This window comes from Amblyraja radiata, chromosome 7 (genome assembly GCF_010909765.2).
Source record: "Amblyraja radiata isolate CabotCenter1 chromosome 7, sAmbRad1.1.pri, whole genome shotgun sequence".
Lineage (NCBI taxonomy): Eukaryota > Metazoa > Chordata > Chondrichthyes > Rajiformes > Rajidae > Amblyraja > Amblyraja radiata.
The window spans coordinates 19,149,832-19,174,009 of record NC_045962.1 but is presented as its reverse complement, the minus strand read 5'-3'; the positions used below and the strand labels follow the sequence as shown (position 1 = coordinate 19,174,009).

The 24,178-nt window shown below is 42.5% G+C and overlaps 1 protein-coding gene across 1 annotated transcript in view; it reads right to left on the bottom strand.

Moving 5' to 3' along the window:
• Nucleotides 1–24,178, bottom strand: part of zswim2 (zinc finger SWIM-type containing 2) — a 34,060-nt gene that overhangs the window by 4,582 nt on the left and 5,300 nt on the right. The window contains exons 3-8 of the mRNA XM_033023800.1: nt 14,419–14,459; nt 13,319–13,538; nt 4,571–4,822; nt 3,143–3,227; nt 2,589–2,716; nt 997–1,156 (exon numbers count right to left, since the gene is read on the bottom strand). Of these exons, the coding sequence (XP_032879691.1) occupies nt 997–1,156; nt 2,589–2,716; nt 3,143–3,227; nt 4,571–4,822; nt 13,319–13,538; nt 14,419–14,459 (886 nt within the window). The remainder of the gene's footprint in view (nt 1–996; nt 1,157–2,588; nt 2,717–3,142; nt 3,228–4,570; nt 4,823–13,318; nt 13,539–14,418; nt 14,460–24,178) is intronic.

Here is a 24,178-nt window from a genome sequence, read left to right as displayed (position 1 = left end):
GCCTTTCGGCCCACAATATTAATGCTGAACATGATGCCAAGTTAAACTGATCTCATCTGCTTGTACATGATCCATATCCCTGCACTTCCATGTGTTTATCTAAAATGCTCTTAAGTGCCAGTATTGTATCTGCCTCCATCACCACCCCTGGCAGTGCTTTCCAGCCCCCGCCACTCTCTGTGGAAAAACCATTCCCCGAACACCTCCATTAAACTTTACCTCTCTCATCTTGTAGCTATGCCCTCTAGTGTTGGACATTTCCACTCTGGGATAAAGGTTCTGACTGTCTACCCTATCTATGCCCCTCAAGAATTTATATACAGAACTGACCAGTAACACAGTGATAATGGGTTGGTAGTTGCAATTTGAATGGGAATGATGGTGAATCCATTTTCTCCCTGGCCAAAACTTGGCAATTGAAAGTGTGTGTACAGATCGGTTATGGGCCAGTGGTGAGACGCTCTGAGATCTAAAGGGTAGGACAGAGGAGGGACTGCAGAGCCTCAGAAATCCAGCTGTTAAAAAATAGATAGGTTCTCCTCCAGAACAATTTGATTTGGAGATATCTACATTTTAGGGTGTTGAAGAAGGCAAAACTTGTTGGGGCATTGGGAAGAAGTGTTTGGGGATAATCTGACCATTTTAATTCTATTCTTCATTCGCTGAGACAGAAATCCAAGCTACGGTAAATGACAGGAAAATGAACCAACTCCAGATACTCTGAAAGGGTCAAGATCAGAGTTGATGGTACGTACTATATTCTCTTGTATATGAAGATCAATTATATAATTTACTTTCACAAGTTATAGGAGTAAAATTAGGCCATTCAGCCCATTGAGTCCACTCCGCCATTCAATTATGGCTGATCTCTGCCTCCTAATCCCATTTTCCTGTATTCTCCCCATAACCCTCGACACCCGTTCTAATCAAGAAATTGTCTATCTCTGCCTTAAAAATATCCATTGATTTAGTTAACAAAGAGAAAAATACACTTACCTTGTGCTGACAAGGGAGACATCGAACTTCCTGCCTTAGTCTGAATGCTTTTAGACAAACTCTGCACTGCTGACCAGGCACGAGCAGTTTGCTTTGCTCTTTCACAATTAACATGGGTAAAGCATGTACTACATGTCCAGGCACTGAGCTTGATATATTTCTTGAAACAGATGGGGAGAAGCGTATATCGTTACCGAGATGAATTTATAATGATAAATTACCAAGTAAACACACAGATGTTGTCCTTTTTAACAACTCATTTTGCATCCATAGTGGTATAAGTAATGCATCAATTATAATCAAATGAATGTTGCAATTACTCAAGATGGCTGTGGGTTTCACACCCAATCCTCTTGAATCGGGTACAGACTGAACAGAACAAAGAACGCAATCAAAGATTTGTCCCACCTGCTCCCGTTGGGCAAAAGGTACAGAAGCTAGAATGTGTACACCGCCAGAATCAGGAAGAGTTTCTGAACGGTTCTTCCATAAGTTAGGGTACTGTTCAATTACCTGCTACCACATTGCGGACATTGAACTCGGGCTATGAAACTGTTGCTCTACTATGCTGAGAACTATATTGTCTGTATCTTTCCCTTTGCTCTATCTATTGTGCTTGAATGTACTTGAATGTACTTACGTATTGTACTTACTGATCTAATTGGATAGCAGGCAAGTCAAAGCTTTTCATTGTACCGTGGTATATGTGACAATTATAAACCTCAATAATAAACTTAAATCTAAACCAGAGATTTCCCTATTACACCCGTAATGTGTTCTTTATCTCTGAATTATTTACGTTCCTTTATTGTATAGTATAGCATTGATGTAAATGTGTGCCTGATGGTTGACACAGACTCAGTGCATCGAAGGGCTTGTTTCCTAGACCCTATGCCTATCATTTGGCATATTTTGTCATCTCCTCATTTTTAAGTCTTGTTACTAATTTGCACAAAGTGTCTTGACAGTTCTCCTGGGCTTTGCGTATTAAAAAAAAGAGCTAAAAGTTTCTGATTACTTCAAATAACATTGATTTATTTTACCTCCAGAGGATTAAAATTAAAGACTTATGACAAGGATTGTGAAATAGGCAGTGTATAGCAGGCTTTGCTCAATGGTCCAGCATAACTCCGGAGTGCATCAGGCCCAGTTGAAGGTGTAATATTGATCTAACTGCTGTTGGTTTATATCTGATGATTTGGTTGAATTGCGATATAGGTTTGTGATGCAAACAATTCGGACTTTAATTGAATTGGACATTAATGCTGGGATGGGAGATTGGGCTTAAGGCAGGAGATAGGTTGGGGGCTAGTACATTGAATGGAAATTGGCGATAGGGGTTGACTGGGAGAGGCTCAGGTGGAAGATGGAACTACACATTAGGGAATATGGAATCATGAATTGCAGTGAGGTGCATTGGGATCCTGAGGAACAACTGCCACGGTGAACAACATTTTACTTAAAAAAGAGCAATTCTTTCCTTACGCTAGATTTTTTTTTAGTTAAAATAGAATTGCTCAGCAAATAGAATTAGGTGCTTCATGATCCATTTTCAAGACCACAATGCCATGAGTGAATGGAAAAATACTTACCTGTCCAACTGCAGAAGTATATTATAATCATTGGCAACTATTTCTCTATTCATCAGATCATTGATAACTGCTAGAGGTAAAGGCACACTGGAAACTTGCTGTAGTGGTCTCCAACGCTGATTTCTCTTCTAAAATTAAAAAAAAATATATATATTTTGTATTTAGAAAAACATTGATGAAGAATATGGTGCTCTTATTGTATTTATTATTCATTTAATTTGCTCCCCCCCCCCCCCCTTAAAACTGTTATGAAAGTATATTAGTTCCATTTCCAAGTCACCTGATACATAATCTTATCTTTCAATGGCCGACATCTGGGCATAACAGGTTAAATGTCCAAGCCTAGATATGTTCTTAAACTGAACTTTGGATTGTTTTCTTAATATTATCATTGCTTAAGCTATTGCCTAAGTGCAAACAGATGTTTTCCCACATAACACTCTGTGGTTATCACAGTTTACACATTTATTACTATTGCTTTAGCAAGTAGATTTTTTTCCTTTCTCCATAAATAAGTGTATTTAAAATATTTTAACATAAGTGACTGGAATTACCTCCCGAAAAGAGAACTTATGCTGAGAGTGGCTCGGACATGGGAAGCACTCCTGACAAAGGTGAAAATCAGGACAGCTCAAACATCTTTCGAAAATGAGAAGGGGAAACAGAAACAACATTTGCATTAACTTTATAAAGAGTACATTTATTTCAGAAAACAAATCCAACATCAATTCTGTTTTTGTAATTCACTTCCATTAGGACACTTTGTATTATTTTTTGAAAACTGGTTTTAACTGATTAATCTTTAATTTCCATCCATTTTAAATGCTTTCTGATTATCTCCTTCTCATCCACCTGCCACACAGTTCTCTCATTCCTTTCCTTGATGATCTCTTCCCTCCAACTACCGCTGCCACCCTTTCCATTACATCAAACCTCAAAATCGGAGGGTCCAATAATTTTCGACTTTTTTTTCACAGCAGCCCCATTCTTGTAGCCTAACTTGTGAAAAGTTTTTTATCAACATTTGGATATCAGAGTATGGGGCTCCAGTTATCATTAATATTTTAGAAATTCAAATAAAAAGTCTTCCACCTCCCCCGAGTAACCCTGATCACCCCCCCCCCACTCTTCATCTCCCTTCTCCCCTTATTACCCTTTGATTCCCCCCTCCCTATGTCCCCTTCAACCTATATCCCTCACTCTGGCTTTATATTTCACTCTTCTTCGCACCTTATCTGGCACCCTTTTGTCTCCTTTGTCACTCACTCCACCCATCTGATAACCTAACCCCCCCTCACCTGTAACCACCTATCATTTGCCAGGCTTTGTCCGTCCTTTGCCACTATTCAAGCATCCCCCTGCTTCCCCACTACTATCAGTCTGAAGAAAGGTCCTGACCAGAAACGTCACCTGTTCACTCTCCACAGATGCTGCTTGACCCACTGAACTCCACCAGGATTTTGTGCTTTGTTCAATCCACTTTAATGTGTATTCTCCACAAGAATAGTGGTCCCGATCCAATGTATCCAATCACTTTCCATATCCTATTGCTTGGCTTTCCTTCAATCGTCTCGAGCCTATCTCTAAATCATAACATGCTCTCTGCTTCAATCAGTAAAAGTCAGCGGGTGCATTCCAATGCATTACCAGGTACTAAGTAAAGAATTTGTCCTTATAAGAGGGGAAATCTGCTGCACAGAATCATATATCTCTATCCCTTACTTAAGATCACTGAGGTATAATATTTTTATTTATTTTGATAGATTCTTTATCAGGCCACTCCACGATCTCTGAAAAAGCCCCATATTTATTCATCTTTTTATAATTTAATTTCCACATTCCAAACAGCAACTTGTGCATCTGCATTGTATATATTTTAAAGATTATCATAAAGCAAACAACTGATGGTAAGGTATTTACATTAAAAAAAGCAAGGCACTATATCCTGCCAATAGATACATGATACCTAGCAATTTGTTCACCTGTAGCATTTGCCCTGAATTGGACAAATTCCACATTTATTACAAGGAATTCCAAGGTGTCTGTCAAGTCTTTCCCTTTCTGCTGCCATGGTAAATTTGGTGATGTTTCTAAATTCTTCCTGTAGGAGGCTCAGTGGTGCAAACACCTCCCTGCACAGAGGACACTTGATAGTGGTTTCATTCTCAGTCTTTGCTTGGTGTTCTACCCAAATATTCATGCATTTGATATGGACACTGTTTCCGCAGGTGTATCTGTGCACAAGAAAGCAAAAACAATTGTCACCAAACATCAACTGTATGTATCTCTATAATTATAAAACTTGTGTGTGTGTGTGTGTGTGTCTCGCTCTAATGGTAAAATGTTTACATATTCTGGTAGAGATTTATCCCGTGGACTCCGAAATTGTCTTACCTGAAAAATTCATGCTTTATTCTCGAGTTATTAATCAAAATCTGAAAGAAAATCTGAAAAAAACAGCCTTGCTTTGGCTGATGACGTCACAATGGATCTGCTTCGCGCCGCCTGCTCTATGATGCAAGTGCAGCGAGTGACGTCACCCCCCCACCTACCACTCCCCCCCGTACTCGGGCCACGCGTTAAGGGGACGAGACCCAACGGGTCCCACTTGGTCTAGTATAATTTCAAAACATCTTCTTTGTGACCATAGACCACTCATCCACTAACTTGAACCATAAGCAAAATAATGTAATAGAAATCTGAAATAAGACAGAAAATGGTGGAAAATTCAGTAAGTCAGACAGCATCTGTGCAGAAAGAAACAGTTAATGTTTCAGATTGAGGTCATCCTTTACCAGAATTTAGCTTATGCCAAAGTTTGTGCTTCTACAAGAACATCTTCATTAGCATAATCTTTTACCCCTTTATAACAGTTAGATTGAGTATTGAGATAATAAAGAACAATGTGGGAACCCGCAAAATAAAGTACCAATGCTGCTGTCAGAACTGAAGCATCTGTGCTTTTTTGTTTAGACTAAGTTGATATCGATCATAGTTATTTCCAGGACTACAGCTTCTAGCAATTAAAATGTTATTGTTTTAACGCCCATGGTGTTACAACTGCTAAAAATAACATGAAATTTGGTACATTAATGTGAGAAATTGGGCACTGTAAATTAATGGTAACCACACAATGCCTTAACATGGAAGCATCTTTCTGTAAAATGAGCAGTAATTTACTTACAACAATATTGATAGTTGCAAATAATGGTGTAACATCATTTCATTTTAGAAAAATTAACAAATAAGATGTATGTTGTAGCTTCTCTCATTGCCCCTGTGCTGGTTTCCATGACAATTACAGAGTAAACACATTTCAATACATTTTGTACCAAAAATATAGGAAAGCAAAAAGGAAATCCAAGTGCTGCATTTATTTTCATTTTGTATATGTTATGTAATCAGAAACTCAGCACATATTATATTTGCAATTTTTAAAGTAGCATTATATTAATTGACATCATCTTTTGTAGTACTCAATTATAACCACTAGAGTGCACCAAATATCTTTATAAATATATATTTCATTGATTCTACATTTAAAGTACCTTAACATTTGTTATTTCCCTAATAGAAAAATTAGTTAATGTGGCTTAGAATTTATATGAAACATTGGAACTATAAACCTATGCTGGATGGCAGTCCACTTATTTTTGAGATAGTTGTTGTCATGCATGACAAAATGTGACTAAAATTAAAATTCTGCACAGAATCTAACATCAGAGGAAACAACACATAGCAACTCTGCCGTGCGAGTGATATTCGACAGCCATCTACAGAGTGAGGAAAAATGTATTAACATTTCAGGTTAATGACCATTCAATAGCACACTACGGCCTAACCTGCTGAGTATTCCCTGTGACTTTGCTTCATTTCAGATTTTTGGCATCCACTGGATTTTGTTTTGGTAGATGAGAATGATTACCTAGATTTTGATCTTCCAGTCCTACCTCTTTCCGACAATATGTGATGTGTATGTAAATCTGTTAGAATAAGATGATCCTTCTATCCCCAGTTTAAGCAACTAGATTACAGAGCATTTGTCATTTGCTTTTCCAATGGTGTGGATTCCCTTACATAATTACATATAATGATAATTTCTGTTATAATACAGTTATCACTCTCTTTTATGACAGATTTCTTGCAAGGCAAATATTGAGAGCATTTTAAATTAGTGAAGGGGGGGGGGGGGAGTGATGGTATATGGCATTTAGTTGATGTATTTTCCTTTTCACAATGGAACAAAGTTGTTGAACACCTTTTGCGTTGTTCCATGTGCACTGAAATTGAGCGTGCAATAGAAAAAGTGCCATTTCCAAAACTGATTTCCAAAGCATCACCTAAGAGATGTCCTGTTCCTAAACTTGCATTGCCTAGAACGAGAGATACTAATCCTATGCATTACTGTTTAGGATTAAACTCAACATAAGGCCAACAGACATCACATCTCTGCATAACTGACTTGTAGGAAGGTATGAATGAACTGAAACAACCCAGATTGAGGAAATATTTTTCGATGTAATAACTTGTGTAATGCTGACAATGATAATCTTTGACAATGACAATGATAGTCTGAAGAAGGGTCTCGACCCGAAACGTCACCTATTCCTTCACTCCACAGATGCTGCCTCACCCACTGAGTTTCTCCAGCATTTTTGTCTACCTATGATAATCTTTAAAATTGCTTTTGGGTTATGAATAAAATCATTAAATGACAAACTGAGGAAGAAAATGACAAATACAATGCCAATATAATGGCGGCACGGTGGCACAGTGATAGAGTTGCTGCCTTACAGCGCTTGCAGCGTCAGAGGCCCAGGTTCGATCCCGTCTATGGGTGCTGTCTGTATGGAGTTTGTGCGTTCTCCTCGTGACCTGCGTGGGTATTCTCTGAGATCTTCGGTTTGCGATCTCACACTCCAAAGACCTACAGGTTTGTAGGTTAATTGACTTGGTAAATGTAAAAATTGTCCCTAGTGTGTGTAGGATAATGTTAATATGCGGGGATTGCTGGTTGGCGTGGGGCCGGTGGGCCGAAGGGCCTGTTTCCGTGCTGTATCACTGAACTAAACTAAACTAAAATGCCAATGCAGAGACATTAGTTGAGCCAGAAAAGAGCGAACTATAATAGTAAGATTAAACAAGAACTTACCAGTTTGAAGTTTGATCTGTATTTTATGAGGAGTTACGATGAGGGATTACGTGAAGAACCCGTCCAGCACGCATGCGCGACATACTTCAAAGCAGCGGTGGAATCACAGACAGACACAGTAATTGAAATAAATATAGTAAAGAAAAGGAGAGCTTAGTTACCAGTTTGATCTCTATTATTGAGGGTGGGAGCGGAGGGCACGTAATCCCTCATCGTAACTCCTCATAAAATACAGATCAAACTTCAAACTGGTAAGTTCTCGTTTAATCTTACTATTTTACTTCGGAGTCACGTGAGTGACTACGTGAAGATTTTAAAGCTCTGTGATTTCAAACCGTGTAACAGTTCATACTTCACTCGCTGCCGAAGTCATTTGAGGGAGGAAGTATGTTATCGTAATCAACCATGAATCTGTTTGTAAAACAAAAATGGTGTTATCAACAATAACAAGACAAATGCTCCCCCGGGCTTAAATTATATATTTGCAGATTCTAATGTTATTTCTGCAACCGGTACAGGTTCTGCCAGCGGCGTGTTACAAAGTTTGGAACGTATACCCCTTAGACCACCCCGCTGTAGCCAGGATGTGGTCCATAGGCACGTCCATCCTCTTAGTCACTGACGTGGAAGCTGCCATGGTGGAATAAGATTTATACACGTTAGTATTTACTCCAGCAACTCCCAGTACCTGCTTGAGCCACTAGAGGTAGTTTAGCTCATCACCCGACCATGAGGTTTCTTGTGGCTGACCCACAAGGCTTTTTCCTCTCCCTCGGGTATTTCTTATTGTGTCAATGTAGTTCATTAAGTGGGTCATGACACATAACCGTGGTTCAGGTGGGTATGCCCGGAATTCCATGACTGGACCTGATGTTCCTGGTCTGCTCTGTTTGGCCAGCCCCTGAATGGAAAATGTGACTATCTGGTGTTATCACCATGTTGTCCAATCGCAGTAGATGGAAGAACTGGGTCTATGTGCTGAGGTAAGGCCGTCAGCATATCCATCTTCAGGGTAGGCTGTTCCAGGGTGAGGGACCTGGCTGGTGATCATCCCCTAAGGTACGTCAGGACCTCACTGACTTCCCAATTTGGGTGTACCTAGTTCTGGGGAATGGGAATTGAATATACCTCTCCTGAATTTGATCACCAGTGGGTGGTACTCTTGCCCTGTTGTCGTGGTGCCTGAGTTAAGTAGGCTGACAGAGTACTTCTGGCTATATTGATGGCGCAGTAGCCGAGTCCTTCATTGTGGTGAAGGCCTGCCAGGAACTCCAGTACAGGTTTTGTTGTAGTTGAATGTGTAGTTCCTGAGTTAGAGCAGTTTCTTCCCAGGTATGTTCCCTAGTGGATATGCGTAGAAAGAAGGGGAGAACATAGAGATTAGTCCCCCCCCCCCCCACCTCAATACGCGGAAATGTATCCATGCCGCTGCCTTGAGTTGGTTTCATGCGACATACATTGCGTACGTGGCGATTCAATTGGAATATAAGGTAATCGATATCTGGTGTCCATATTGCTTTGTAATCTCAGCAAATACTTTTGGTTTAAATGTTCGTTTACAGTATTTAGCTCACCTGATAGGTAAGTTGCTGATGGTCAAACATGTTTGACGACATACGGTTACCAATTGTTAAATAAATTGTCACATAATATCGATTTTATTCCGCCCAAGTGGTTTGGTATATGCCACCACTGTGATGTTGTTAATTTATAAACGAACATGCAAAATGGTGCACTACTGAGCAATATGCTTGCCCAATATAAGTATGTTTTATTTATATAGCACGTTTTAAGTCAACTCGCATTGACACCAAAGTGCTTTACAAAAATAGATAATACGTTTGCATACCATAGAAAAAGGTTAACAAATAAAGAAAATTGACTCAACACATATAGAGTTCTACACAAACGTCCCCCCCCCCCCCCCCCCCCCCCCCCCCCCTTAAGTGTCAGGGCTGGTTTGAAATTCTGGAATAGCTTCGGCTCATATAAGCCAATTCAATAATAAGTCAACTCAAATCAAGTCAAGTCAAGTTTATTTGTCACATACACATGCGAGATGTGCAGTGAATGAAAAGTGGCAATGCTCGCCATGGTTGCCCCATCCAGGTAAATTGTGGTATATCCGAGATCTTATATAAAAGGGTACTGAATAGTATGCATCTTTAAAGTCGATGTCTACCATAAAGTATCCTTGGAATCCATGGTAGTAGTTACAAATTCCATAAGTGAGTATACCTGGTGAAATACTCAAGTGGTTAATCAATGATGGTGCGACATTCACCATCCTGGGGTTTTTTGGTACCAAAGGCTCATATGAGATTTCTTATGACCCCTGGTATATCTTTCCCAGTAGCTAGACCCTCATGTTTCTTAGTGGGAGGGTAGACCCCTTGGGGTGCAAGCTGAACTGGTGGCAAGATATTAATTCTATTCCCCTTGAATATTTTTTGGTATATAACTACCAAGAGTGATAGCTTCCCAAGCAGGTGTGATCCCCCCCCCCCCCCCCCCCTCTGTTAGTACAAACCCTTCACCTTTATGTGATGGTAGGAACCATACTTATCTGTCTTCACTGTTGTTTGGTCATGTGTTCATTTCTTCAGTTTCTGGTTCCTTGTCTGTAGGGATGGTGTTGTTGGGGGTGGCGCATTTTCCATGGGGCCAGCTCTGGACCCTGGCCTGAAAGGGCTTACTGGGGGTTGGCATGCGGGCCCCGAGCTTTCACCAGTACTCTTAAGTAGACGCCTACTGGTGGACGCGTAGAGGCACTGCTGTCTGGTTTTGTGTGGTGCTCATTCCAGGCCCTGCCCTCTTGATGCCGAATTTTTGGATACTTCGTCCAGTTTCTTAGGCTTGGTTTGATAACTTAGCCAGATAGCAGGATCTGTGGTTGTGAGGTCGGCGTTCTCACAGTCCTGTAAAGTTTTTTAAGTTGAGGGCAGGTTTTATAACTTCCTGAGAAGTTGCAGAGCATCTGTGAACAGTAGGGTCAGGTGTTTTGCCATACTATCCTGCCCCTCTGGAATGAGCATGCAAAAATGATAGCCGACGTCAGGGATATCAAATGCAATTTAAGATATTTGGGTTTTTAAAAAGCTATGCTCAATGTACCCCCCAATAACGGTGGGCACTTTGAGTAAATGCAATTTAGGAGAGGCGTGATGAAACCAGCGCCTCATGACTACCTGTCTTGGAGAGGTTTTGAAAAGAACAGGTAGTAAACTGGCCGTCAGTTGAGACTGAAAAGGCCATCTCGCTAATGGTGGAGCCACATAGCGGCCACACCCAGCAGCTCTTCCTGTTCCTGTACCTCAAGCATACTCCCGATATTCTTCAGCCAGTGACCCCTCTTCTTGACCAGCCCAGCCCTGGTCGCCATCGATCCCTCGACAAGGGAGATGGCCAGTGCTGTAGGCACTGGAGTGGGAGTGTTATGCTCCCTTGGCGGACTTGCCCCTGCTCCTGAGGCAAGTCTCGCTGGAGTTTTTGGCTTCATGACCTTACTCTGGCTTGGAGAACAGACACTTACTTGTTCTTGTTTGAAGTGCCCATTCCATCTTCTGTGTCTGTCTTCAGCCCGAGGTTTGGTTGCTGGCTTTGCTGAAAGAGGCTGTCTGCCGTTTTCGGGCCGCATTTCAGCGGTTCTCGGGCGGCGAGTCTCCTTGTCGGGAGATGCAGGGGTTACTGGCCGGTTTTGAATTTCCCTCCAGTCCGCTGCTGTTGGTCAGACAGCTGTTTAGCGGACTGGGCATCGGCGCAGTACCCGTGTCTGTGGACCGCAGCGTGTGCGGTCCCGTTGCCGCCTCTCCCCCCTCCACTGACAGGACGTTCCTTCCCTGGAGTCGAACGGGGGCCGCTTCCCTCTGCTGCTTTGCTGTCTCCAGTTCCCCTGGAGCAACAAAGAGAGGCAAAGTCGCGAGTTTAACCTGTAGGTAAGTACTTACCTAACGGTCCATTCCTTCAGGCTTGTAGCGGGAGCGCCTGTACTCCCGTTCGTCGCTGTTGCACTGCATGAACGCAATGTGTCGCGCATGCGTGCTGGACGGGTTCTTCACGTTGTCACTCACGTGACTCCGAAGTAAAATCATCTTTTTTTTTGTCAGTAATCAAGAGTTGTTTGATAGTGGCATTGGCTGTACAAAATTAAATGTGTATATTATCCAGTTTCCTCAAAGTAGCCGATGCCAGTCTCTGTGTCAATCTATTTGTTCCGAATGGGCTCCATGACACAACTGGCAACTCCAATCATCGGGGAACTCAGTATCTCATCATATCCCAGCAAAATACATGGCAGTCTCAACACAGGCAGCCTCTGGACTCTTTACCGGTCACTTGCAGTTTCACCAACAAAGATGTCTGTGTTACTGACTGTCCTTGATGTTCACAAACTGCAGTAGACTGGAGTGGAAGAAGTGCAAGTGAATCGATGCTTCATTTAGAACGACTATATGGTTTTGTGGATGGTGGGAAAGGAAGAGATGAAAGGACAAATGCTGCTTTGCCTGAGAGCAAGCGAGAATACAGCAATAAGACTGGTTAACTGGTCAAGTTGTGGAACAGAAAATAGAGTTATTTCACTTGTTTATGTTTAAGAAACAGTTAACAGGTACATGGATAGGACACGTTTGGAGGGATATGGACCAAACGCAGGCAGGTGGGATAGTTGGTGTGAACGGAAGAGTGGACCAAGGAGTCATGAGGGAACCTAAACTTAAAATGCTGTAAAGCATTCAGTTTCAGGTAAACTTCAGTTCCACCCTGTGAGAAAGCTGATAGATCAAAGAGAAACAAAGAGAGAGATGCAAAACAATGCAAAACTGCTTTAATTTTAAATGTTGAAACCTATGAAAAAGCACTATGACATTTAAAAAAAAATAAAAATAGTATTGGTATGTTTAAAATGTCACTGAACATAATTTGCTCTGGCATAAGTGAAACATGAGTAAAGATCACTCAGGGTTCATGATGTATCAAAACACAGGCTATTTCCAACCTCAACAGATGTGTAGTAATAGAGTGGTTAGCATTCAAGAACCAGGATTAGTGTTGTAGAATTTCCCTCATCGGAAAATAAAAGGTTAATGTTATTGAACTTGCTGAGGTGAATCTGCCACCATCACACAACAGAGCGACAAGTTCTCTGGGTCACTGTAGAGGAGGAATCAAACCTGGAACTGTTTTAACTCAACTGTGTAACACTTTCCTAGAGATATCCTATTATTTTAGAGGCAGATGATGTCAAGTTGTGGAACAGAAAATAGCGTTATTTCACTTGTATATTTTTAAGAAACAGTTAACAGGTACATGGATAGGACAAGTTTGAAGGGATATGGACCAAAAGCACGCAGGTGGGACTAGTGTAGCTGGGACATGTTGGCTGGTGTGGGCAAGTTGGGCCTGTTTCCAAACTGTATCACTCTATAACTCGCCCAGTCTCGACCCGAAACGCCACCCATTCCTTCTCTCCAGAGATGCTGCCCGTCCCGCTGAGTTACTCCAGCTTTTTGTGTCTTATTTCTTATTCTGCCCATTTGTTCAAAATCGTAATGTAACAGCGCACAAGCACATGTCTGACCTGCAATATGTCACGGGTTGTTTCTTTTTCAATAGTTCTTCCTGGCAAATAGGACAGACATCCTCTGGATAAATTTCCTTCTGAGTCACAAGTCCAACTGCTTCTTCAACATTATGCTTTATTTTAGAATTTTTGGTGGGATGCCGTGGTGTTTTGTCCGTGTGAAGATTGTCCAGAAGCATTTCAATTTCTCGGTCCACAAGGCCAAATTGGAAGGCACCTGAAAGGAATATAATCCCAGAAATGGCACACTCATTCCAATATTCATGGAAATTCTTTAATTTACCATTAATGTAGACTTATTTTCCTGTACTAAGTTCCTTGTAATTATAAAATTAACACAAACTTTCTACATCATCTGTTCATCGGCTTATGCTTAGAATATTCAACAGCTACAGTATATTATAAATAGAACTTAATGTAAAATTAATTTACTCTCCATGTGATTTATCTCCACTATTAATTTCAATTATAGTTGAAAAGCTTTATAATATTTCCAATGTGATGGTAGTTTATTGCTTTGAAATAAAGCACAAAGTGTTGGAGTAACTCGACGGGTCGGGCAACATCTGTGGAGAGATATGGACAGATGCGTTTTGGGTTGGGACCCTTCACCAGACTCAACATTTTAGCATCTCCAGTTCTTTGTGGCTCCATCTTCTTGCTTTGAAATGTTAAAGCAATGTTTATCTCTCCATAAAAGCGGCCTGTCCTACAAAATAGTTCCAGCCCATTCAGATTTGCGTTGTAGTACTGTTTTACTCACACTTGAGTTTCTTTTATCTCATTGAAATAGTGCGAGGATTGACCTTAAGCAGGCTCACTTAAATAGAATTATGTTTTTGCAAATGATCATCGATGAAGCAATAGCAAGCAAAGTGATTAAATGTGGTGAGGATATCATAGTTCTTACTATCAGGCAATTTATTAGCATCTATTGTAAAATAACTCTACTCAGTTTAAGTTACAAGAATTTATTTTAATCTGAATGTTAATGGATTATTCGTTACAGTTCAAATGTGTTCCATTTTCTTAGGTTTGCAATGAAAAAATAAGAATATTACATAATGGTTAAATGAAGAAATGAATTCCGCACTTACATTCATGATCACGTGGAAGCTTGAACTTCTTTAACAAAACCCTGTTTTAAAGAAATAAAATATATCTGAACATGCTAAATGTCAGTTTCAGAATAACCACAGCATTCTATTTTCTACTTTCTCTTTCCTTTACAAAGTGCTAACTCCTTATTGAAGAATAATGGCGTATTCTTGGCACCGTAGTATTTGCAAGGTGATTATTTATTCTTGAACGTTAATGTGAAATGTTGGCAGGGCATTTGACTGCAGCAGTTAATCTTTGATAAACATTACAGAGGAGAAAACATGAGTAATTTAACTTTATTTGGCACAGGAGAATGAGGGCAACAACAGCATCCTAACACCATTTCACCTAAAATCAGTTAACTTGACATAAACTAGAACTATACCTGGACATTGCTGGCCATCTGTAGTGCTATTGAATCACAGGATAAATAGCACAAAAACAGAATTTTCACACACTTAACATTTATTTTCATTAACTTACTAAATATACTTTGAAAGCTTGTTTTGTTAAAAAAAATCTGCTAAGGGAGTGTTTAAAATATAAATGACTTCCCCTCCATTTAATGGTAATTATAATCAAGTTATTAAAATACATTTGATATGTTACTTTCTTATCCTATGGAGAATCATTTTGAATCTGCCCTCTCATCAAGAAGCAGTCTAGATGATATTAGCTGTGCAACTCTCTGTGTCCCTTTTGGAAAGAACGCTGATTGATATCCTTCCTTTTCCTGCATGCAGATTGCGAGGTGCCTATGCTGGGAAAATTCAGAACTAGCCAAATACACACCAGTGCTCAATTAGAGCTGGGTTTTCCTGGCTCAGATATTTTCAAATTAGATACAGGAAGAGAAAAAGAATGCTTATCAACACTATGTTGAAGAGCAGCTCCCGATGAGATACAAGGCCCACATTGCAGGGTTGGAAAAAAGGGAACATAATTTCTACTGAAAGCGCTTTCCTCTTCCACAAACTTCCTCTTGCGGTTAATTACAATGCTATGTCATTTACATCATTATTTACTGACATAAATACAATGGGAACCAGTTTAAAAAATAAAACAGTAAGATGTGGAAGAAGGATCGAAAATAGTAAGATTAAACGAGAACTTACCAGTTTGAGGTTTGATCTGTATTTTATGAGGAGTTACGATGAGGGATTACGTGAAGAACCCGCTCAGCGCGCATGCGCGGCATACTTCCAAGCAGCAGTGTGGAATCACAGATAGACACAGTTATTTGAAGTAAACATAGTAAAGAAAAGAAGACATCAGTTATTAGTTTGATCCATACAATGAGGGTGGGAGCGGAGGGCACGTAATCCCTCATCGTAACTCCTCATAAAATACAGATCAAACTTCAAACTGGTAAATTCTCGTTTAATCTTACTATTTTACTTCGGAGTCACGTGAGTGACTACGTGAAGACTTCAAAGCTCTGTGATTTCAAACCGTGTAACAGTTTTATTTCACTCACTGCTGAAGTTCTTGAGGGAGGAAGTGTTATCGTAATCAACCAATGAATCTGTTTGTAGAAAAACACAATGGTATTTTTTTAACAATAACAACAAAGAAATTAAATTGCTCCCCTGGGCTTAAATTAAATATTTGCAGTCCGTAAAATCTTTCCTGCAAATAAAACAGGTTTTGCCAACGGCTTATTATAAAATTTCTGAACGGTCTTTCCCCCGACCATCCTGCTGTAGCCAGGATATGGTCTATAGGCACGTCCATTCTTTTAGCCATCGACGTGGATGCTGCCCTGGTGGAATAAAATTTGTACATGTTAATGTTTATCCCAGCAGTTTTTAGCACCTGCTTGAGCCATCTCGCAATGGTTTGGCTCGTCACCCGACCATAAGGTTTTTTATGACTGACCCACAAGGCTTTTCATCTCCCTCGAATATTTTGGTTGTGTCTATTTAGGATAGTAGGTGGGTCATGGCACATAACCGTGGTTCTGGTGGGTAAGCCCGGAATTCCACGACTGGATTAGGTGTTCCTGGTCCTGGACAAGTGCTGTTTTTTAGTGGATGTTCGGAGGGATGCTGACATGGTGTCGACGGTTTGTTCTGATAATCCCAGTCCCAGAAGTGGTTTGCGCAGAATCTGCAACCCAGGAGTTTGATTTTTTTTTCATGGCAGGGGTGGCTTGTGCCCGACACTGGGTGTTAATAACTGGGTCACTGGGGAATACCATCGGAGTTTCAACAACCATGTCATGGAGGTTTGGGAACCATGGCTGCGTAGGCCAGTCGGGTACTATCAAAATACCTGAAGCAGAGTCCATTTGTATTGTGCATAGTCCCCAACTGATGAGGGAGGAAATGCATAGAAGAAGAATTTCCCCAATCCAGCGCGAACGCATCTACCGCTGCTGCCTCAGGGTCTGGTTCCCAAGCGACATACATAGGTATCTGGTGATTTAGCCTTGACGCAAATAAATCGATATCTGGCGTGCCATATTACTTGATAACTTTGCAAATTTTTTGGGGTTTAACATCCATTCGATGTTGTCATTAAATTTACGTGACCTGGTGTCTGCCACTGTATTTAGCTTACCTGGCAGGTAAGTTACTGATAGCCAAATATGTCTTTCGACACACCATTGCCAAATTGTGTTGACCAACTTGTCGCATGATACCGATTTTATGCCGCCCATATGGTTAATGTAGGCCACCACCGTAGTATTATCTATTTGTAACCATACATGCAAGTGATGCATATTTGTGCATATGCTTTTAAACCATAAAAGTCACCCAACATCTGTAGATAATTAATGCCCAGTCCCTGTGGTAACGATGACTCTGGGTTAGTCCATCTACTACTTGTTAGTGATGATAATAGGTTGAAATTATGCCAAACGGTTTTTGTTTTTGTTTTTTTTTGCCCACCACTGTAGTTATGATATTGCTTCAGTGGGTAACTTCATGACACGATCATAATGACCTGTACATCGTTTTGGTGCCTGTACATTTGCTCTTTGTAAGTTTTGACAGTGCAAAGGTCCGAATTGTGTAGCCGGAAATGCTGCTACCATTTTCCCAATTACTCTGTTACTTGTCGAATAGTTGGGAGTACGTGGACCATTAAATTGTTGCATGATTGTGCCAATTCAACTGTTTTGTCTCTTGGCAATGTTACAGTCACGTAGACTGAATTAATTGTGAAGCCCAAGTAGTCCATGATTGTGGATGGCTTCAACTTAGATTTATCTGGATGTAAGACAATCCCAGGGTTTCGAATAACTGTTTGGTAGCTGATACAGCTAACATAGTCAATTCCATGGTCTTGCCTATTTTTTTTTTTTTTTTTTTAAGATATCATCAAGATATGCCATGACAATATGTTTTTGTCTTGTGAATATTGCCAGAGCTGGTTTTAGTATCTTGGTGAATAATCTTGGGCTGATGTGAACCCATTGGGTAACGCTTTAAACTGCCATAGCTGCCCCATCCAGGTAAATTTCAGGTATCTGCGATGATCCTTGTGAATGGTACTAAATAGTAAACATCTTTAAGATCAATGCTTGCCATGAAGTATCCTTTGGAAATTAGTTGTTTGGCAGTAACAACCGTTTCCATTTTGAAATGTATATACTTAACAAACATATTTAGTGAAGTTAAGTCAAATGATGATGCGACATCCACCATCTTTTTGGGTTTAGTGACGAATATTTGATACGAATTCCAAGGGTTCATGTTTCCCATGATACCCTTTGTAATTAGTCTCACCAGTTCAGCTTGTCCCTCTCGTTTCTTTAACAGAGAGGGAAAATACCCTCTGGGGTAAATGTTGAACTGGTGGCAATTTTTCTAGTATGAATTGTATTTTGTATCCACTAAAGCCATTGAGTATATACTGATATATACTCGTGATAGACTCCCGTGCTTCTTAAAACAGGTGTAATCTGCCCCCTGTTAGTATTAAGCCCCTATTTTCTATACGTTGGTAGGAACCAGACCCACCTACCTCCATGGTTATGGGTATTCTTCTGTTTCCTGCCGGTCCAACGAGTCTTGCACGTTGTCTGACATGGCGGTGATGTTGGGGGGTGGCGCATTTTCCATGGGGCCTGCTCAGGGTCCTGGCCTGAAAGGCTTACGGGATTGGCATGCAGGCCCCGAGCTTTCACCAGTACCATGAGGTAGACGCAGGGCCGGTGCTAGGAATTGCGGGGCCCAATTAGAAAACTGATGGCGGGGCCCCTACTCTAGAAAAGTAAAAATTTATGTATGTTTATATTTCGTGTAGTTTCGGGAATTTTAAGGCAAGCTGGTTGGTGATTGGATGCAACCCCCTTAGAGACAGCGTTTGATTGGCCGCCAAATAAATTTGTCAAATCTGTAACAAAAATCGCTGGTCGGTGCGAACTCAGTGGACTATCTGGTTGTATCTCCAAACTAATCTGGTTGTATCTCCAAACTAATCTGGTTGTATCTCCAAACTAATCTGGTTGTATCTCCAAACTAATCTGGTTGTTTCAACCAGACTATCTGGTGGTATCTCCAAACTAAACACTATAACATGCAGGTACATTCATTTAAAATTAAATTCAGTGCTTATTTCACATGATTTCTCACTGTGTAAAGCTCAATATCTGACCAATTTCTGTTTAACACGTTTGGTCTGCCGTGAGCATTTTTCGTTGCATCTCGTTGCATCTCCCCTTTTCCTAATCGGCCACAATTCAGATAATAGTCTACTTTCCTGTTTTTGCCACCAAAGTGGATAACCTCACATTTATCCACATTATACTGCATCTCCCATGCATTTGCCCACTCACCCAGCCTATCCAAGTCACCGTGCAGCCTCCTAATTTAGAGGGGTTTAAACGGTTTAGAGATGTTTAGAGGGCTTCAGATGGGTTCAGGTGTGTTTACAATTGTTTAGAGGGGAATAGAGGGAAATAGGGGGGCTAGAGGAGTTTTAGAGGTGTTCAGAGGGTCCCAGAGGGGTTTAGAGACGTTATAAGCCCCCCGTGAGAAATTGTATTTCTCTGAAATTGAAGATAGACATAAAGCTGGAGTAACTCTGCAGGACAGGCAGCGCAGCGACTTTAGAGAGAAGACCCTTCTTCAGACTAAACTGAACTCTCGTCGGTGAGATTAGTTGTGATTGTCTGAAGAAAGGTCTCGACCAGAAACGCAACCCTCTCCCCAGAGCCCTTGCGCGTCCCGTTGAGCCACCTTCAACTTCAGAGCCAAACAAAAAACACAGAGTGCTGGAGGAACTCAGCGGGCCAGGCGACTGCCTCACCCGCTGGGTTTCTCCAGCATTTTTGTCTACCGCAAAACGTCAATGTTTCCGGGAATGCCGAGGCGACAGTGTGAGAGAGCTAGAGAGAGACGAGATGGGGAGCGGGAGAGGGAGAGAGGGAGGGAGAGAGCAAAACACAAAGAGACACAACGTGGGTCGGTAGGTGAATGACTAACCTGCACACCAGGAAGAAGCCCCTTCTCGCGCTCCGGGGCCCTCACTCATGATGGTGAGTTTAAAGAAATTCTCAACGTGTCATCGATCTACATTACATCTACATGTAATTGTGTTTTAAACAAGTATTAATGACGTTGCGTGAATTTTATTCAAAGGAACACGACGTTATTAATACTTGTTCAAAACACAATAACATTTACTGAGGAAGGCGGATGGATGCATTGATGACATGATTGTATAACAACGAGTTAAGTACTTGCTGATAAGAAGTGCTAACAGTACTAGTTAACACATCGTTTGTGTCTGATGGCCGTGCAGCGGTTGTTATACACAAAGATCCTATAGTGGAGCTCTGCTAGAAGATCTTTGGTTATACATGTTCGTTTAAAAAAAAAATCCGGATGGCGAATTAAAAAAAACTTTAGTTAACAAAGAGAATTCGTATTTCCATACGAAGTACGGAACATTAGTGCGGGGCCCCCCTAGGCGCGGGGCCCAATTGGGAGCAATCGGTCAAATCGGCTTAAAACCGGCCCTGGGTAGACGCCTACTGGTGGACGCGTGGAGGTACTGCTGTCTGGTTTTGTGTGGTGCTCATTCCAGGCCCTGCCGTCTTGATGCCGAATATTTTGGATACTTCGTCCAGTTTCTTAGGCTTGATTTGGTAACTTAGCCAGATAGCAGGGTCTGTGGTTGTGAGGTCGGCGTTCTCACAGTCCTGTGAATTTTTTAGGTTGAGGGCAGGTTTTATAACTTCCTTCGAGAAGTTGCGGAGCATACTGTGAACAATAGGGTCAGGTGTTTTGCCATACTACCCTGCCCCTCTGGAATGAGCATGCGAAAATGATAGCCGACGTCAGGGGTATCAAATGCAATTTAAGATATTTGGGTTTTAAAAAGCTATGCTCAATGTACCCCCCAATAATGGTGGGCACTTTGAGTAAATGCAATTTAGCGGAGGCGTGATGAAATCCAACGCCTCATGACTACCTGTCTTGGAGAGGTTTTTTGAAAAGAACATGTAGTAAGCTGGCCATCAGTTGAGACTGAAAAGCCATCTCGCTAGTGGTGGAGCCACATAGCGGCCACACCCAGCAGCTCTTCCTGATCCTGTACCTCAAGCATACTCCCGATGTTGTTCAGCCAGTGACCCCTCTTCTTGACCAGCCCAGCTCTGGTTCCCATCAATCCCTCGACAAGGGAGATGGCCAGTGCTGTTAGGCACTGAAGTGGGAGTGTTAGCTCCCTAGGCGGACTTGCCCCTGCTCCTGAGGCAAGTCTCGCTGGAGTTTTTAGCTCCATGACCTTCCACTGGCTTGGAGAAACAGACACTCTTGTTTCTTGTTTGAAGTGCTGATCCCATCTTCCGTGTCTGTCTCCAGCCTGAGGTTGGTCCTGACCTTGCTGTTAGAGGCTGTCTGCCGTTTTCGGGCAGCATTTCAGCGGTTCTCGGGCGGCGAGTCTCCTTGTCGGGAGTCTGCAGGGGTGTAGGCCGGTTTTTCAATTTCCCTCCAGTCCGCTGCTGTTGGTCAGACAGCTGTTTTAGTGGACTGGGCATCAGCGCAGCACCCGTGTCTGTGGACCGCAGCGTGTGCGGTCCCGTTGCCGCCTCTCCCCCCTCCACTGTCGACTCCTTCCCTGGAGTCGAACGGGGGCCGTTTCTTTGCTGCTTTGCTCCCCCTGGAGCAAAAACAAACGGAAAGACCGAATTTACTCTGAAGGTAAGTACTTACCTAACGTTCCTTTCCTTCAGGCTCGCAGCGGGAGCGCCTGACTCCCGCTGTGCCGCTGTTGCACTGCTGGCGTTAATGCCGCGCATGCGCGCTGAGCGGGTTCTTCACGTAGTCACTCACGTGACTCCGAAGTAAAATAGGTATATTATCAAATCTGCAAATCAAACTATGCACCAATGTCACAAGCCTGGTAAAATTAAATATTATATCAGAAATATTTCTTCTTGTATTCAATATATTCAGATAGAACATAGAAACATAGAAAATAAGTGCAGGAGTAGGCCATTCGGCCTTTCGAGCCTGCACCGCCATTCAATATGATCATGGCTGATCATCCAACTCAGTATCCTGTACCTGCCTTTTCTCCATACCCCCTGATCCCTTTAGCCACAAGGGCCACATCTGACTCCCTCTTAAATATAGCCAATTAACTGGCCTCAACTACCTTCTGTGGCAGAGAATTCCAGAGATCCACCACTCTCTGTGTGAAAAATGTTTTCCTCACCTCGATCCTAAAAGGTTTCCCCCTTATCCTTAAAGCGCTTTCTCACGGGGCGACTTGACGCAAGATGTAACCAGAGTGAAGTGGTCGTGGACTAGCACGATATCACACAATATAACGGGGGGTAGATAATGAGTTCCCACGGGTACTCGGCATTTCTGTTATTTGTGCGAGTGACTTGTCCGTCTCCCGAGCTTTCCCGTTAAATCTTGAATGAACATTGTGAATCCCCATTCATAAAAGAGAAGGTAATTGCGCGGGAGGGTTAATAATTGACAATCTGCTGCTGCCTGCCCGCTGAGTTAAAAAGTCCCCACGGTCACGATATACAGTGTATCGTGAGTCTTGCGTGGGAACTTTTTAACTCAGCGGGCAGGCAGCAGCAGATTGTCGCTCCCTTCAGTTTCACCCCACCTACACCCCTCTGCTTCCCGGCCATGTGTGTGACCCCTCCCCTCCCCTCTTCAGCTCCCCGCCCATTGCACCGGCGCGGGGGCTTTGCACTGTCTTCACGTCGGCGATGCCAGCAGGTCAGTGCCAGTCACCGGAGACGTCAGGACCAACGGGACACCGACCCCCAGGCCCACTGCAAGCACTGAGATCCCAGAGACCCACAGCCAGCAGCAGCGCAGCCCCATTCCAACTCCAGAGGAACACGCTCCCCGTAGGGACAGAAGCTGATGGTGTGCAAGGTACGTCTTGTTCTTGGGGTTGCGGATGAGGGGGCGCAGCTCGGGCTGTGACGTCTCCGGCCACCCACCTGTACAGGAGCTGAGACTGGGAACTGTGGGGTTGTTTGCAGTTGCAGAGGGAGGGGGCAAGGGCGGTACAGTTCAGTCTCAGCTCCAGTCCAGGGGGGTGGCCGGAGACGTTAGGACCAACGGGACACCGACTGCAAGCACGGAGATCCCAGAGACTCACAGCCAGCAGCAACTCTAGCCCAGCGCCTCTCCAACTCCAGAGGAACCCGGGTTGCGGATGAGGGGGCGCGGATTCCTCTGGAGTTGGAGGGACAGGGAGACACAGCGGCTTTTGAGAATGGTGGGCAATCACTTCCAAAGTTCTGCCCACACAGTCAGTACACCTCTCCTACACTTGTCTCCCGCACTAAGATCATCTTGCAGAGAATGATCCCAGCCTAACAGCATGTTCATTCCAGATTACTCACCTTCTGTCCCCTCTGTCCAGCTTCCGGGTTCACCTTTCGCAGGAGTTCCCACGGTACACGCAAGAGTTAATACGGATATCGCACTGGCCACTACGTGCATATGTTGCAATCTTCAACCACAGGTGTACAAGTCACTCTTGGAGAAATTCAAACTTGCTTGAATTTTCTCCCGAGTCACCAAGTTGCACGAGTACCTGCCGTTAGCGCCACGGTGGTCCATGAATGCCGTACGGTTATCGCATGGGGTTCCCACGATGTTCAACTCTGGTTAACTCTTGCGTCAAGTCGCCCCGTGAGAAAGCGCTATAAAACTGTGACCCCCTTGTTCTGGACTTCCCCAACATCGGGAACAATTTTCTTGCATCTAGCCTGTCCAACCCCTTAAGAATTTTGTAAGATTCTATAAGATCCCCCCTCAATCTTCTAAATTCTAGCGAGTACAAGCCGAGTCTATCCAGTCCTTCTTCATATGGAAGTCCTGACATCCCAGGAATCAATCTGGTGAACCTTCTCTGTACTCCCTCTATGGCAAGAATGTCTTTCCTCAGATTAGGAGACCAAAACTGTACGCAATACTCCAGGTGTGATCTCACCAAGACCCTGTACAACTGTAGTAGAACCTCCCTGCTCCTATACTCAAATCCTTTTGCTATGAACAGTGCAGCACCGGAACATGCACTTTGGTCCACAATATCTGCGCCAAATATGATGCCACATTGAATTAATCTCTTTTGCTGTAACATGATCTACATCCTTCCATTCCATGCATATCCATGTGCCTATATAAAAACCACAGGTTTAGGCAGCATTCTCCAGGCACCTAACACTCTTTATGAAAAAAGCTTGCCCCACACTTTTCCTTTAAACTGTCCTCATCTCACTTTAAAGCTGTGTACTCTGGTATTTGACATTCCCAC